Raw genomic sequence first — 17,902 nt, forward strand, 5'->3', positions numbered from 1 at the left:
GCCTGTTTTTGGGTTGATGTGGGAGGTTTGAGGTAGTCAAATCCAAGTTTAAATGCCTCATATAGTCACGAGAGCCTACAAGAGAAATATTGATCTTAGTAAAAGGCTGCAGCTTTTATCTTGCAGCACAACACAGTTAAAAGACAAAGTAGGGCTGATTTCTGAGGTATAACCAAACCTTAAACTGCTGTCAAAAGGACATATGTGGGTGGTTTGGGGATTTTGGACTCAGGTGCAGAGTGAATCGTGCTATTTAACTGCTATTACTCCAGCTTGTAACGTTTCCTGCAAGACTCCGAGTGGGATATTCATCAGTTTGCTTGTGGAGGATTGATACCGCATGTGGAGTAGTAGAGGTGGGCGTTGAGAAGAGTCTCAATTGCTGCAAAAAATCTGAGTTGCAGAGATGTCAAGTGAGCACTGTATACTACCACTGCTAAGAGCTTGTCAGCTCAAGTGCTTGTGGCTTGTGCCTGGCCTGGTCCACAGTGAGACCCTTCAGGAAAAGCTACATTACTCAGCTGAAAATGGGCTGTGCAAATGACCGGGTGTGCACACTGGCCTCGGTCCTACCTGTAGGTGCCTGTTTCTGGGACCCGCCACATTTGAATGCCTTTGAAGGGCCCTCTGGTTCCCACCGACACATTGACGTTTCCGTTCCTGTAGGAGCTGAGGCACTGGCTGGGAGTCGGGCCTTCGGGGCCCACAGCCCCACAGGTGTGAAAGATCCATTGTTTGGCTGCATATGAAGGAAAAAAAACAAATGAGATTTAGTACTTTTATGGAGCTCACACAGCTGTAAATAAAAGACACTTTTAGTCACAGTTGCAGACTAAAGACGATGTGGTAGCTGACATTTAATGCAAAGCAAAGACTCATCGCTCTTCTGTTAGACTGTCATTCATTCCATCTCAACATTTCCTGCTCCACAGCAAGAAAATGATTACATACTGGGTGGTCAAGCCTCAAAGCGAGAGCATCTCGTATGACATGCATCTCATTTCCCATGTCAGCCCATGTGTCTGCGCTAATTGGCGTTCTATTCTCTGTAATTAGCTCCTGATCAGTGTTGTCAGATGGACATGAGGGAGCTTAATGCTGCAGCACCTAATCTTGATTTAAGGCTGCAGCGAGGTAGACACCAGACAGAGAAGCACCTCTTCTGCCTGGGTACTTCTTATTCATTGCAGAGGAGGGTGGATTACAGGGAATGATAGTAGTGCCACAAAAAAGAGAAAAGAATACGTCAGCCAGAAAAAAAAGATGAGAAAGTATCAAGACAACTTAGAAGTTTTTCATATTTTTCTAAATTTTTCCATTTTCAGATTTGGGCACGAGTTGTCTGCTTTTAGAAGAATTCTTTATCCATCTTTTACTTCAAATACTACTCCAGTAAAACCTTTTAGCAAACTCAGGTCTCTCTGAAGTCTGAACAGGGCAAATAAATGCATTTTCCTACAAATTATCTAGTGTGTGCATGTGAGTGCCTCTGCACTGTACAACAGGCACAGAGTATATATACTATATTCATACTATAAATATCTGGTAACTAACGTGTTATTTTGAGTAGAAAGTTAAGTCTTTTCTTTAGGGGAAAGGAGTAATTCAGAAGTTTGGTCAGCTTTAGACAGTTTCATCATGAAAACAATGCGATTAATTTATAACCCATTATAACTACTTGCATGATATTTGTCTGATGTTGAATATGGAGAAATTAACAAAGTGCTTGAATAAAGCTCCATTCAAAACTTCAGCTGTGTTTCCTGTGAATAGAGTCTAATTAAACAAAAATCCTCCTTTCAAGGGCTTGTAAAAATACTTCTCACTCCCAACGATGACCAAGATCGCTGCTGAAATCTACGTGGACTAGATGGATGACAAATATCTCCTACAAAGTGTTGGCATCTTTCTGTGCTCTTTCTGTAATGTTCTTTTAAAACACCAGCATCCGATTCAATTTCTTGTCAGACTAAGGTGTCTACATGAACTTAATAACTCAATCTTATTGTAATTTAGCCAATAATCCGATTTTTACAGTGCCATGTAACCCCACTGAGTGATAACAGTTTGGTGAAAGTTGGCGTCCTTCGGACGATATTTAGATCACTCGAGATTGGCGTAACAGGCACATAGTATATATACTATATACATACTATAAATATCTGGTAACTAAAATGTGTTCTTTTGAGTAGAAAGTTAAGTCTTTTCTTTAGGGCAGTGGTTCCCAAACTTTTTTGGCCTGAGTACCCCCTCACACATACAACGCGTGCGATGATTCTCCAAAAGTAGAGCAACACAGTGGTTATTACATGAAAATCATTTTATCTAATATCCTTAACTTGAACATAAAATTCTCAGGCTTTCTTTCTCTTTGTTTTAACCTCAGTTGAATTCAACATAAGAATAAGAAACATTTTCTTGAAATATAAATAATTAACCAAAATAGCATAAATACTAAATCAAAATAATCTTCCTTTGTTATTAACTTAAACAAGTAACATTTCTCTTTTTTTAAGAATACATGAACATAACTCATTTCTCTCTCTTTTTAAGAATACATTAACAGGCCTAACTCATGTAACATTCATCACAAAACTGGAGTCTCCTTCATAAACGGTCCTCCATAAAAGTGTGACGCCTTAATAAAAAAATAAAAAAATTAAAAAAAACTCCCCGTGCGCCACGTACCCCCTGCAGTACCTCCGCGTACCACTAGGGGTACGCCTACCACAGTTCGGGAACCACTGCTTTAGGGGAAAGGAGTAATTCAGAAGTTTGGTCAGCTTTAGACAGTTTCATCATGAAAACAATGCGATTAATTTATAACCCATTATAACTACTTGCATGATATTTGTCTGATGTTGAATATGGATAAGTTTAACAAAGTGCTTGAATAAAGCTCCATTCAAAACTTTAGCTGTGTTTCCTGTGAATAGAGTCTAATTAAACAAAAATCCTCTTTTCAAGGGCTTGTAAAAAAAAAAAATACTTCTCACTCCCAACGATGACCAAGATCGCTGCTGAAATCTACGTGGACTAGATGGATGACAAATATCTCCTACAAAGTGTTGGCATCTTTCTGTGCTCTTTCTGTAATGTTCTTTTAAAACACCAGCATCCGATTCAATTTCTTGTCAGACTAAGGTGTCTACATGAACTTAATAACTCAATCTTATTGTAATTTAGCCAATAATCCGATTTTTACAGTGCCATGTAACCCCACTGAGTGATAACAGTTTGGTGAAAGTTAGCGTCCTTCGGACGATATTTAGATCACTCGAGATCGGCGTATATCCATGTAATACAGGGCAGAGACAATACAGCCTCTAAATAAGGCATTATCTGTCTTTATTTCACCAATACTTTAAGACGGAGCTATCGGGGGCTTATGGGAGCTTTCGACACACTAGTGTACTACACACTTTCTAGTGGGATGACTACGGTAAGGACGTTCATTGTACTCAAATTCGTCGCCCACGTCGTCAAAATCCGATAATATCCTGCCATGTTGCACAAAACTAGCAGCAGCAAACTCCGTTGAAGTTAGCCGACCGTCACAGAGCACGGAGTAAATAAGCTGTGCTGCAGCGGGGCGCGTCGATGACGTCATCCCAGTAGACGCGTGTGTAGAAAGCTTCCTATAAGCAGCTCGATAGCTCTGGATAACAACAACACTGCAGCTATGAGCTAACAGTGCAATAGCACGTGTTCATTCATTCGTCTTAAAGCATTGGTGAAATAATATGGTATTTTATGCCAGAAATAAGGTCCAGGTTTTTAAAAAAAAAGTGTTAACGTTCTGAAAGGAACTAAAGAAGCCTTTCGGATGGGAGGTGAAACGTCTTCAAGATCCAATAAGGAGTCCAGTTGCCCTTATTCAAGCTTTTAGGATTACCGAGACCTGGATGTGGATTTCAGCCACATGAAGATGGTTTCAGTCCTTTATAGATAAATCCTATTTTTAAAGCATAACTTTGAAATGGTCACAAGTTGAAAGCGGGACTTGCTTAAGAGAGATGTGAAGGTGAGATATTTTTATTCTAACGTTATTGTGTGTTGATACATTGAATGAATAAAATCTCTGCTCGACTTTCAGCTGTTTGATTGGCCTCTCCCCCTTTTCACTGCACACGGTGCAGGTGATTTCACACTTCAGCCCATCTTATCGATCTTGTTGGTCCATCAATACGAGTGTGTTCTCATAAACACATGTACATAAACCCCCCAAAGTCGCCACACAGCTGGTGTAATGAGCCATTGTGTGATGAGCACTTGGCAGAGAAAACAAAAACAAGAGGCTCTCACAGATGAGAGTCCTCACTGAGAAGTGCTGTGCATACTCATCATCCCCTTTGACTTGCAATGCACATGCATACAAACATTTGGACAAACATCCCTGTGAGACTGTTTCTCTGCCCGAGTATTTTATGATTCCCCTTTTCTGTGAACTTTGCCACTACCAGTGTGCAATTATCATAACAAGCAGTGGCTTCCGTCAGAGAGAGGCGCACTGGTGTTCATCAGGGAGGAATTGTTCCAGACATCAGAGGGGAAAAAAAAAGAGGAAAAAAATGTCTCTGATTGGATTGAAAGAGTCGCATCCGTTTTCCAGCAGCCTTTATTCCCTCTGAATGTTTTCGTCAACAGCAAACATGTCACGATTCATGACATTTTTCTTTATGTAAAGTGCCTTGAGATGGTTTTTTTGATGCGAATTGGTGCTCCATAAATAAAAACAGAATTGAATTCTGTTTGACCAACAAAGGCAAGCCTGAGAGCAATACAAATATGCATCATGGCAAACAGAAATCCTTTCAGTTTTAGGAAACACTGATCAGCGCCATCTGAGGAATTGTATGTGTGTGTGTGACAGACAGATGGTCAAAGAAACAGATGGACCGGGCCTTTATCACTGCGCACTGGAAGGCATTTCGTGTCATGTGCAGATCTGTGTTTATAACTCTGACATTTTCTTTATTTATACTGTAGCCATGATTAGGATTGGACGGAAATGGTTATTTCCCCAACAGGGGAAACAGCCGAGTCAGCCGGATCTTTGAAGCTGCGTTCAGAGCGACAGCGGCTATTTGAACATTGCCAGTTATTCGGTGCCGTGGGGATGCCAACACAAGGGGCCAATAAAGACTTCTGCTTTACCAGCAAAGCAATCTATAATGATGTAGCACGGTAGTCCACATCTCTCGATATGTGTAGTGAACAAGCAACAAGTTCTCATTCACAGAGAGTCTTAACCGTGGGAGTCAAAGCTTTAGCATCTCAGTGATTTGGTTCCTCTTTTCCTGGTTGCTTTCAGTTGGCAAATGTGAGTCTCCTGTGAAACCATTTCTTAATTTGTTTTCAGTTTCACACGCTCACCAGGCAGCAAAACTGGTTAGCATCAATAACAAAACCAGTTAGGTTTCAGTGCTTCATCCACTAAACAATAGAAAAATGTTATAATTTGGCAATAAATAAACCTTTCCGCAGTGTTAAACCAGTTGCTATGCGTGTTAGAAGTGAGACTGGCAGAACTCAGGACAAAGAACAAAACACAAGGCGATGCAGGGCAGGTTCTCCAAGGAGAAAGTGCACAAAAACAGGGCTCAGAAACAACCAGATTAACTGAGATAAAACAGGGCAGAAACAAACAGCTGGTGAGACGGTTCCCTGGCAAAGGGGCAGAATAACCTGTCAGTGTATATACTGAGGAAGGCAATGAATAACTAAACACAGCTGCATGGCAAACCGGCACTAAAGACGTGTGAAACAAGGCCCCGGAGAGGATGTGAAGCTAACCAAAGTGTAGAAGAAAACACAGTTTTAGGCTAAGTAAACAAATCTTTAAAAACTGTGAGCTCAAGTAAACCCAGACGGTGTGAAGCTCTCCCGTTTTTCAAACATGTTGGTTTATTTTCTACCATTTGTTACATTTGTGGTGATTTCATAGTGAACTCTTGTGTTAGAATTTACCTCCCTTTTTATTTGGGGCGGATGTAGTAACTTGCCGGATCTTCCTTTTTATGGATTGTCATTGTTTTGACTGGTGAAGCTGAGCTGGTGAGTTAAGAGATATGTATAAAAAGTGATTAAAACTCGCGTTAAATACCATAAATATGTTTATGTATGCAGATTATACAGTGGATAATATGTCTGTGTAATTAATGTTGTGGTTTTGTTTAATACTTGTGTCATTTTCAGTTGATTACCTGGCGAATGGCACGGTTACTGTATAGGTGCTAGTCAGCATAGCATGTAAAGCACAAGTGCTTAAACAAAAATAAACCACGGAAAATACAGTGACTAAAGTAGACTAAAGTAGTTAGTTTAATAAAACCGTACACAGATTTACAAATCCAAACATAATAACCCCATTAACTATAACACAAACTTGTGTGAGGGGAAAATGATTTTGCTCTTTGTGTCCGAGGTCTTCTTTGAACTGGGCTCCGTGGTGCATTTGAATCTGTTGTTCAGTCCAAATCACCATCCCCACATTACAGTCGGCCCTTTGTAGTTCTGATCGGACTTTCAATACAAACTGGGAAGTGGAAAATTCAGAGTGCTCAGAAGAAAACTCCAACCACAAATCCAACTAAGCAAAGGTAAGAAACTTCATTAACCCCAAAGGAAAAGTTGAAGCTGTCTGCCCTTCGCACACAAAGTGTGAAAGTTGCAGTAAAACTCTGTAACTTTTAACTGTGAACAGGCATCAGATGTGTCATTAAACACAGTTTCAGATAGCTTGTAATTAAAAGGATAAATCTGTATGTAATCATCTAGGGAACTACATAAATACACGTTTTCTAATCTTATTCTTTATGTCGGAGCTATTTGTAAAGTTTGTTTTTTGGTTCTAGTTGTAAATTCAATTAGCTAATTATGAGTAACTTCATTTGATTAATTTCAGTGCTTTATTTAGATTAGATTTTTTGCTAATATTCTTAGTCATTTGTTTAGGATATTTTGGTAATTGGGTCACACTGGGCACCTGAGGCTATTTGTGTAGGTAGGCACCTGGAGTACCAGCATGCACCTGGGTGGGCCAATGTTTTTTTTTCCAAATCAGGGAAAAGGAGAGAGCAGCAGCCATGGTTTTCTTTGTTCTTTTGTTTGTTTTATTATTTTGAAATAAATCGTCACAAAAAGAAAGAATTCAGTTTGGACATTCATCTTCTTTTGCCTGCGTTAAACCACATCTCCCATGGTGCATCAGTGGCCTTCTGATTTTGTTAAGTTTAAAGTTTAGTTTGTTTTTTATGGACAAATGGCCACTACACTATATTTACAACAAAACTACTTTAAAGAGGAAGCTGACTGTTGAAATCTATCAATAAAAAGGTAGACATTTTTCTGAATTTTATGACTTTCTATTCAAATAAGCATTAGCATATTTTCAGTTTTTACTGAACAAACTGATGGATTATCCACTCCATGTTGGGAGTGAGTTTCTGCCACAAGCAAAAGGTATTGAAGCATCTTGGGATCTTTTCCACGCGTGGGAGTAGAACGCAATGGGAAATAGACAGGTGGATTGTGGATGCTGTAATTGTGTGCTGCTGTGAAGAGAGACCTGAGCTATGGGGCTAAGCTGTCCATTAAGAAGTCGATCAACATTCTAACCCGTCACCCATGGTGACGAGCTGTGGGTAGACACCAAGAGAATGAAATCAAAAAAGTGACTGGCCTCAACCTTAGAGATAGAATGAATAATCCCAGAGATCAGAGTCTCTGGGCTCGGATAAATATCAGAAAATTAATCAATGTTGTTTCATTCTGGATCATCTTTACGGGACAGTTACAATCAGATTAAAGCACCAGTGCCTTAGAAACTGCACGGTCTATAATGAAATAAGAGAACAAATATATTTAATACTTTACGAGCAGTATACAATATGACAATAAAAAAAGTCTTATCAGTACGTTTTTGTTTTTAAATCCAAACCTCAGTGAAAGTAATGGCTCCGATACTTTCACAATGGTTCACATTTCAAAGCAGAAGAAAAAACATTAACAAAATGTGGGGGAAAATTTTACAAATGGATTGAACCGACACAGAATAGCCCAACAAATCACTGCCGACTTCCATTATACCCAGCTCTCCCCATCTTAGCATGTATCTTCTTTATGCAGTGGCAGCCGTTCTCCTTGGACCGGCCATTAAAAAGACGGTTTAAGGCTGGCACGGCATGAATGGATCTGAATGCTGAGAGCAAAGCTAATAGAACAAACAAACCCCACTAATTAAAGCCTGTGTTGTGTGGCACTGCTTGTTATCGTGTTTCATATCTGTCTGACTGATGTTTTATCCTGCAAAACCTAAAGTAACAATGTTTGCTACAAAATCCTTTCTGCATAGAGCTTTCAGGGGACCTGCTATGATAATATATTGAAGGATAATGACACGCTTTTTATTTAAGGCCGTTTAATCGTCCTAAAAGTAGATGAAATCGCAGAGTAAAGTAGCACATTTCTTCCACAAAAGGAGTGGAAATCACAGAAGGAAAAAGGAAAGGGAGCTAATATATAAGTTTATTTATTCAATCCCACCCCCAAAGAAACAACTGATGAGTCAGTTGCTGTGTGGACCCAGCAGGACAGCAGGGAAAATCGAAGGTGTTGGGAATGGGAGAGTGACAGAAGATAGAATAGAATGAAGGTGGGTGAAGAGAGGAAAAGGAGTGGGAAGGGTGGGACAACAGACAGAGATCAGAGCGAGCGCCAACAGAGACGGGGTGGCAGGGTCAGGAGGCAGTATTGTGAGCTCCCAGAGAGTCAATAACAGCTTTTACATGACAAAGATGGGAGGCAAATGTAGAAACGAGAGAGAACAAAAAGTCCTTGTCCCAGATAGCGGGGTGAAGGAAGAGATGAAGGGGAGACTGAGAGGAGAGGTGACACGTTGACGTTTCGGTGGGGTTAATCAGGGAGCGTGTCGAGGGAAAAGGAGAGTCTTGTTGCAGTGACGGGTGTGCCGGGCTAAAATCCTGCAGACGTCGACGCATCAGGGAGAACGGAGATGTCTGTCGGATGTTAACCGCTCAAGGCTGCCTCTGAAATGGCCAACGTATAACTCCAAGTTCAACTTCTCCCCCCCCCCGGGTTAATATCTATGATAATCACAAGCTGTGAGCAGCTCAAAGTCTTTCTCTGAAGAGGCTCAAGTCTCCTGCTTTTATTACAACCATACAAAGTATCGCCTATGTAAGCACATTACAGAGGCTGCGCTTGCAGCAAATATCTTACAGGATACCTTCTTTATATAATGCTGAATACAAATGTCATGTTTCTTGCTTAGCATATAAATAGATTCCTTCGCTGTTTTTGTTGTCCAACTCATTCCTTTGGCTCCAGTTCATTTCATTACTCTGTAACATTAGAAAATCCTGTTAGCGGGCCAGCAGTGGTGTCTGATCTTAAGCTGTCCCTCAAACAATCTGCTCAGTGTTCAAGACTGAAGGGGACCCACACCACAGGCACTAAATCAAATACACGCGCTAAAAAAAGAGCACAAATCAGCTAATTGGGTTGCAAACGCAAATTTGAGATTTCCTGTTTGGGCTGATGTGACGTGTTTTGTTCCTCCATCAGTCCTACTTAGGAACTATAAACCACCGCACACACACATACAAAATATGTGAAATATATCGTTGTTATAAGCATTCAGATTCTTTTTTAAGATAAGCATGATGCTCTTACATAAGAAAAAGGGGTAACATCATGTATTTGTCCACTTGTCTAATACATAGTAGGGCCATGATCCATGGATGTAATCTGTGAAATGGTAATTTATTTCTAAGTTCTTGTTTTCTGCAGTGTTGTGTCCACATGAGATGATGGGAATTGCATCAAATGAAGTAGCCATGTAAAGTTCTGTCAGTGAAAGTAAGTGTTTTGTAACATGCAGACCAAGCAATGCTCATTTATTCTAGCCATTACCATCTACTTTTAACACATCTACAGGTGACAATGCCCGAGAAAAAGAATGATCCATCAGCCCCTCCAGTGTCCTCGTAAGCATTTGTAGCCACAAGCAAGATGAGAAAAGTGGATGTTGGAACATGTATGGAGACGTAGGACACCGACGTGCTGATGAGCTGTATCTGAGTCAGTCAAACACGGTGGTGGCAGCAGCATTCTGTGGGGATGGTTTTATGCAACAGGGGCTGGGAGATGAGTCAGATTAAAAGCTTTTCAGCATATCTTTGCACTGACATTCCCAAACCGGTTAAGCTTGAGGGCTTCTGCCCAGAGAAAAGCAGTCCAAGTTTATGGGATCACTCCTAAAAAGATCTAAGGCTGCCATTGCTGCTAAAGGTGCTTCATCCAAGTACAAAATGAAGGTCTGGGTAGTTATGTAAATGGGATATTTCATTGTTTTATTGTCAATTATTTATCAAACACTCCAGCAACCTGTTTTTGCTTTGTCGGTGTCAGACACATCGATGTGACTCTTGTGTTTCCTCTTCTGTAGCTCAGCATGTATGGTTGTGTAATTTGCTCTGTGGTTAGATGTTACTTGGCAATGCAACGAGATTATAAGCACTTCATCCGCTGGTCTTTGTCCTCGAGGTTGGTTGGTGTGTTTAAGCCCACTTAAAGCCCTCAAATGCAGGGTCTCTATAATATCCAAAATTGATGTGCTGGCATTTAACAACAAATGAATGAAAGCATTTAATGCCATGTGGGAGAAAAACCAAGATATAGAGGAATGCAATTACAGTGCTAAAGTGTGGGGATGCTTGAGTTTAGATGTGAAAACACTCAGTTACAGGCATTTCCATATGCTGCATGAAAAAATGCAGACTTCAGTTGAACTGGAGGGAGTGTGGTTGACAGCTTTGAGCAGAGAAGTTTCAACAAGTCCAACATGTACCCCTCTGCCTTTGAAGCTTTCTGCTGATGGTTTGATATGAAAGTAACTCCAACTTATGACTGAACATCTAGAATTTGGACTTCAACTTGTCTTTACCCTTTTTGAGCAGAGAAAAGAGAGTCTGCAGGGCGGAAAATGTCAAGTCAGAGTAACTGGCTCCATTGACATTCTCAGGAGACAAATTGGAGGATTTTACACTTCAAAACTGCCCGTTGTGCTCCATTTAATGCCAAAGGAGAGCCAACCCTCACTCAGCTGTGGACTTGGTGCACACCAGTAGGGGGCACACTTACTTTGCAGGCCACATGTCATGCTCAGCATGTGGTGAGTGACTGTGGTTCATTAACACATTGACAAGCATGTGCATGTGATTTTGATGCGTTAGCAAAAGGAAGAGCAATACAGACAATGAGACAGAAGGAGACACAGAAAACAAGCTCACACTTACAGTAATCCGTGGTGGGGAAGCTCAGCGCAGGGCTGGTAATGGATGGGGGTGGAGTCTTGGTAGTTGGTCTTAATGGCAGCCTGGTTGTGCTGCCAGCCACCGGTGGAAACTCGCCATTTGCTGAAATGAAATACAATGCAATTATTGAAAAGACAGTGCTTCCTTCTCTGCATGTTCAGCAATGAAATATTGCTGTTATGCTGAGAAAGTGGAAAAAGTACAGAGGCTGCAGACCCCTCACTGGCACAGAAAATGTGGAGCCGCCAGCAGGGGTCATCCTTTCATTTGTACCACCACTGGCCATACAGGAGGAGTAGAATGCATTACATGCAGCTGCACTCCATCTTTTCCCGACTCTATCTTGAAGTAGATGGGTAAGCATATTCATTCTGGGAGTTTTGCAGCAATCAATCAAGCCTGCAGTGTCACCGTTTCCCAGAGCTGAGATTATAAGCTTGCTGGCACCTTGATCTCCTCTGCCTCAAGTTATAACCCAAAATCGGTCTTCCAGGCAAAATGCTGCCTGATTGGAAACAAGCGGCAAAAATAGAAGAACTCTTTTAGTTGGGAACCAACCACATCTCACCCCATTCTTTTTTTTATTTTTTTTTTTAAGCATCGGTGAAGAAACAGTAGTTGCTAGGCTGAGTCACTGCACAGATGAAACACCTTTTTTTTTTGTAAGGGTTGTACAATCTGTGGTGTAAAAGAAGTTGTCAACATCTGGTCAGGCATTGCAGAGGTTGCAGGGATAATCAATGCAACTCTGCCAAAGGAACAGAGAAACAGAACATACTCTCGTGTATAGTTGAGAGGAATCATAAAACTAACGTCTAACAGCAGTTTTACAACATCCTGCAGGACAATAGTGTACACAAAACCTTTGAACATGGATGTCAGGTGAAAAAAAAACGATATGCAGTCTGAAAGTCTAGGAACTGTTTTCCTCCATTTTCCAACAAGCTGACATTAAAGGGATAGTTCGCCTCTTTTGACATGAAGCTGTATGACATCCCATATTAGCATTATGATTTATTAAATTTGACTTACCGGCTAGTTGGCTGGCAATCCCAATCGCGTGATTGTGGGGTCTGACTTTTTCTGGATGAACGATTTTGTGATGCAAATGTATTACTCTTTTGAACGCATATTGTTTTGAGAAGCAAAACGCTTTATTTTTTAAACCCCAGCCAACTAGCCGGACTACTTTCGTAAACACCAAAACGAGGCTGGAACTCGGCTCACAGGACGCAGCAGGGGGTAAGAAAATGTTCATAAATGATATTGCTGATATGGGATGTCATACAGCTTCATGTCAAAAGAGGCGAACTATCCCTTTAATTTACAGAAACTTACATCTTCTTCAAACTTTGCTCAGGTCTTTGTTAAACAGGAGACAGTATTGAAAATGGAGTAAAATAAAAGTAAAGTTTTAATCTTGCTAGGATGTCTATTAGTTATTTTTTATGTTGCGAGACACATGAGCAGCATCACCCGTTGATGCTGTGCCTCAGGCAATTTCCACTTCGACTGTGCAGAGCTCCACCAACAGTCAAAGAAAGGTGAGGGAAAACAGCCTCGTCTGGTCGACAGAGAGCATTCGAGGAACCAATTCAGAGTCCATGCAGGAGATCATAGAAGCCAGGAAGAGACGCTACTTGTTGTGCTTTGTTCTTGTGAGGACAGCAGGCCTGTCGTGGTCTGTTTGCGGCTGCGATGGCATGAAATCGGATTTAATAAGCCTACGTTGTCTTACCCAGAGATGTTAAACTACAACAGGAGTAGTTCTATCCCCGAGCATCTGCTGCTTCCAATGGGAAAAGCCCACGTCTCACGATCAAGTTGGTTTCACGAAATTAATTTGAGCAAATTTCAAAGATATTCACAGCAGATAGGTCTGGTTGTAAATGCTGCGATTGATAATTCTGCCACCATTTAGGTTGCCGTGACTGTGGTGAGAAAATTCAAGTCTTTCCTGTTTTAACTCGTGTTTTAAAGTTCCTTTCACGAGATCTACTTTACATACATAGATGACTTTGTGTTGAGATAAAAATAAAGATATTTTAAGTCTGAAGAGTTTTTATTTTCTGGTTAAATAAAAACGCCAGTTATCTTTCTTCAGCCAGATGATTCGGGGGTTAAGTCTGGTGAAAAATCCTGTTCCAAACTTACCAAACTTATCTGCTGGAGTGTTTCTCTGAAGTTAAAGTATCAAAGCTAAACCCCTGATAAGTTAAAGGCAGAACAACACTTATTTTTTTGCCTGAATCAGTAAAGTATCGCAGTGATGTTGTCGCCTTTTTTTTTAGCACAGATGATGAATGAAAGAGAAAGTCTTAAATTTGATTTTTTAAAAACATATTTTTCCTCTCTGCAAATCAACACCTTTACATGGTTTGTAAAAACTGATATTTTCCCTTGTTGCCATGGCAGTTTTTTCCATGTCTTTTGAACTGTAAAATGCTCGGTGTGTGCACGTAAGATTTGACCTTTGTTTTATTCCCATCAAACAAATGCCTCGCTCCCTTATTGCTGCTGGCACCAATGTTCAGTTTAGATACTGTAAACAGTTTTGTGATGCTCTGTTTCCAAGGAGAGGCCATTTCAGAGGAACAGCTCTGTCCAGCAAATCAATTCTTTGATGTTATGTTCTGTCGAATAAAGCTCTCAGTGATTCTGTTGCTACATTATCCGCTTTAAAAGAACTCGACTTTGTCCGAGCTCTTATTTATTTGGAGAAATGTTGGCAAAGGTTTGCTCAGGTTAATGGAATTGATCAGCATCATACAGCTTTATGGCACTCAACAGAGAGCAAGCTCAGGCTTTTAACTATTATTCTGCTACTCTTAATTCTGGTTTGCAACTTTAATAATTAAGGTGGATACAGCATACAGTACAGTGCTGTGCAAAGGAGCTGAGCCCCCCCTCACTCATAACGAAAGGAAAACAGTTCATGGGTGTAGAAATGATTTGAAACATGTGCAAACATGAATATAGTAAATACAGTACATACGGTTAATATAATTCTAAGAAGCTTCAAAGTGAATATTAGCTGAAGGTCCAGATGCATCTCTCAGCTCCTGTGTCAGGTCTTTGCTGGATGTTTTCCTCTTTCTTAAGGACATCACTTTCAGATCCTGTTCATCTGCTGTAGATAGTTCTTTAGGCCTGACACTTCTTCTTCTGTCCTCCACTTGTCCAGTTTCCTCAAATGTTTTAAGGACACGCTGCACACCATGCTGAGATATGCCAAGTTTTCAGCTAACAGCTCTTTGGGAATCACCTTGTTGCTGCAGAAATCCTGTTTTATGTCTGTCAGACTGTGTTATCTTTGCTGTTTTTAGCAGATTAATCTAAAGAAATGGGAACAAATGACGTGTCTTTGTGACAGGCTGCTGGTAACAAAGTGCCTAAAGATCCAGTTTAAAATGGCTTCTTTACTATGTTGTCTGTTCTGTGTGGACACAACACTGGTTCATCCCTTGAGTTAGGAGCCTTTTTTATTGTCTAAATGATTCATTGGTCAGAGTTAAGTGGCTTAATAAGCAAAAAAAAAAAAACGCATTCTTCTGAATATGGACAGCTACAAGGACTGGACTGAAAATGAGTGAAAAAGCAGCAATTGTCCCAAAAAAAGAAACACTTTGAAAAACCTTCAGAAAGCCTGGATAACTATTGCTTAGGATCACTTTAGAAGATTACAAGAACATCTGGCTGCTTGGAAGCAAAACACAAAGACTTTAGTGGCAGCTCAAAACCTTGGTAAGTGACTGTGTTGCCTGCCTGAGAACCATTCAGCCAGCGCGTTTCATCCAGTTTCAAATTGTCACAATGATTCAATCTATCAGTAGCCAAAGGCCAATGTGTTCAGTGCAGATATGTGAAGTGTGCAAACAATAAACTGTAAACGATGTTCTATATTCATATGACCTACATATTAAGACTTATTTCTATTCTGAATATGGAGTAGCCCATTGAGAGGATGATTTCATGGTTTCAGGGGTGTATTTGCATTTCATACAGAAAGAGGCACGGAGAGCTTTCCAGTTGTCTAACACAGCAGCATAACAACATACAGATTCTTGCACTGCAGCTGTGTGATATTCCCCGTAGAGCTGCCCTGGATGGCAAAACAGCAGCGAAGGCTGATTTCAAAGGTTTATGAGCTTTTCCTTCGTTCTGCCGTCTCTAATTTCTAAAGCCACAAATACTCCTGGAGTAAATATTAACAGCTTCATATAATATTACAGGCCGGGTTGATGAGCAGGTTCCATTTCTTTATAAGATGATGGAACTGCTTAACATGAACTAAATATCAAGCATAAAGCCAACAGCAGGTTCCTAATTGTGACCAGCTGATGGGTTGCCCAAAATGTGTCATTTGCTGCCTCAGTGAGAACAAATCAGGCACACCTTCCCCACCGTCACTGTGGAAATATCAGGGGAAGGAAACAAGACTTTTTATCTTAATCTCTGGAGTCACGTTAGCTCAACAACAGTCCCGCTCCTGCATCCATGCCCGCCAGTCACCTCAGGCTAAAATCTCACCATTTGTGACAATATGGCAGGGGGCTCCCTCAACAGCTGAGTGCTTTAGAGAGTCATTGTGTGACAGCTCCATTTGGTCGGAGGAAACCTATTCGCTTCGAATTACAGCAAATGACTTGACCTTAGTATGTGTATGAGCTGAAACCTCACCTGTTCCCCTGGGTGACATTCATCATTAAAGGCTGTTGGATCAAAAACATTCTGTTTGGCTTTAAATATGCAGCTTCTGCACCTGATTGGTCTGTCTGGGGGCCTCTGCTGAAATGTCTTGGGTCAAAGAAATCTTGTAATTTTCCCTTCAAAGCTTTGAAAAAGCTCCGCACTGCTTCCCCAAAATCTGCCAGCGAGAAAGTCAATAGCTCATTCCGTAGCTCTGTAATCCTCAAATAAATATGATTGTCTGAGGCTCTGCTGCTCGGGAGCTTTCATACAGATTGAGTTTGTGTGCTGATTTGATGGATCACATGTAGCGTACAAGTGACCACCGTGATTTTTTTGGCCAAGAAAAGCACTCCACACTGCAATCTGTATCATGCAATCAGGACCCTAACATGTGTTAGGCGTGCACAGAAAGTTCAGAAACTTTTTCATGTCTTAGACAAAGCTACAAATAAAGCCGACTGCATCATTATTCTGAGCATGGCAACATGCTGCTGCAGAGCCGCGGAACACACTGACCAAACACAGCATTGGTATGCTGCTGAAGCAAGAACAAGAACTCGTTCAGGTCCAGCCCAGAGCAGCCTGATTCAGAGGGCAGGGCAACAGGCAGTGTAGCTGTCACTGCTCATTAGTAATGTGTTGTAAGGTACCTGCAGCCCTCCAGAGGCCAGCCGCAGGGGAGGGCGGCTGTGGGTGTTGTAATCTCAAAAACATCTAGAGTCAGATTTGCACATACCAGCATCCACACAACTGACATTTCATGCAGCTCTTTATCTTTTATGCAGATTATCTTAACTTGCAAATACTGCTTACGTTTAAAGCTGTGATTGACAAGGAAATACATAATTTGTTTAAAAAAACAAAAAAAATCCTTAAAGGAAAAGATAATGCAAAAACCTCCCACCTTTTCTCTGGTTGGAGCATTGATTTGGGTCTGAAAATATCTCGTCATAAACATCTGCCCCCACCTTTAAGTTCAAAGCATGCTGCATCCTCTGCAGCTTGGAAGTGGAAAGTTGGAACTCTTGCTGTTTCTTTTTGATTTGCTTTTAACAGCTAATACTCAGTTCTATAGTTCAAAGTAAGATATGAGCTAATATTGATCTACGAGCACTTTGTTTAATGTTTTATATGCCAAACAGGAAATCTGACTCTTATTGGTCAGAAGTCAAACGTTTAGAAATGTAATTTCCCATTTGTCATTAAATGCAGCAATATGCTGGAGCCCACCATTACAAAAATAAATGGTAACGTTGAGAAACTGGTCTTTACATTAGCTCATAAAAACAGTGAAGCCCAAGATTTATCAAGTCATATGTGACAGACGATTTGGCTGATTTCGGCTGGAATATCAAACAGCTGGAGGGTTGTTGTCTGGCTGGTGGAGCTGATACAGAGCACACAGGACTTTTAGGGGTGGGCTTATGTTTTTACAGGAAATCTACACAAAACATAGGCAATCAGCACTCGTTTAGCTATTTAATGGAAATATGAAGATCATTTCTATTAAGATTTGCATGTCTGATTCATACAAGTAGCTGAGGACAAAAAAAACTTGCTTAAGCAGCCTCTTAAAAATCTTCAAAACTTCAAATTCACTTAAATTGATGACAAAGCCTTGACATAAAAGGGTTTAGTATAGACTGTAAATAAATGATGACAGTAAACCCTGAGATATAAAGACAATGAGGAAGTGTCTTACCGTGCAGTACCACTAGTGGCCACTAGTTGGCTTCAAAGCATTTCTCTAAATGGTAGAGTCCTATTAAAAAGATATTAGTTTTTGTTAACCAGTCATGGATGAAAAAAGAAACTTTCTGGTTTATTTCTTTGCACAGGTGGGAGGAAAGATGACAGGCAGCAAATGGCCA

General features: G+C 40.7%; 1 protein-coding gene across 1 annotated transcript in view; it reads right to left on the bottom strand.

Annotated features, from left to right (window-relative positions):
* The window catches only part of alk (ALK receptor tyrosine kinase), a 476,012-nt gene that overhangs the window by 50,110 nt on the left and 408,000 nt on the right, over positions 1-17,902 (bottom strand). Inside the window, exons 11-12 of the mRNA XM_075488032.1 lie at positions 11,322-11,441; positions 574-739 (exon numbers count right to left, since the gene is read on the bottom strand). Of these exons, the coding sequence (XP_075344147.1) occupies positions 574-739; positions 11,322-11,441 (286 nt within the window). The remainder of the gene's footprint in view (positions 1-573; positions 740-11,321; positions 11,442-17,902) is intronic.

The sequence above is a fragment of the Odontesthes bonariensis genome, chromosome 17 (genome assembly GCF_027942865.1).
Source record: "Odontesthes bonariensis isolate fOdoBon6 chromosome 17, fOdoBon6.hap1, whole genome shotgun sequence".
Taxonomy (NCBI): Eukaryota; Metazoa; Chordata; class Actinopteri; order Atheriniformes; family Atherinopsidae; genus Odontesthes; species Odontesthes bonariensis.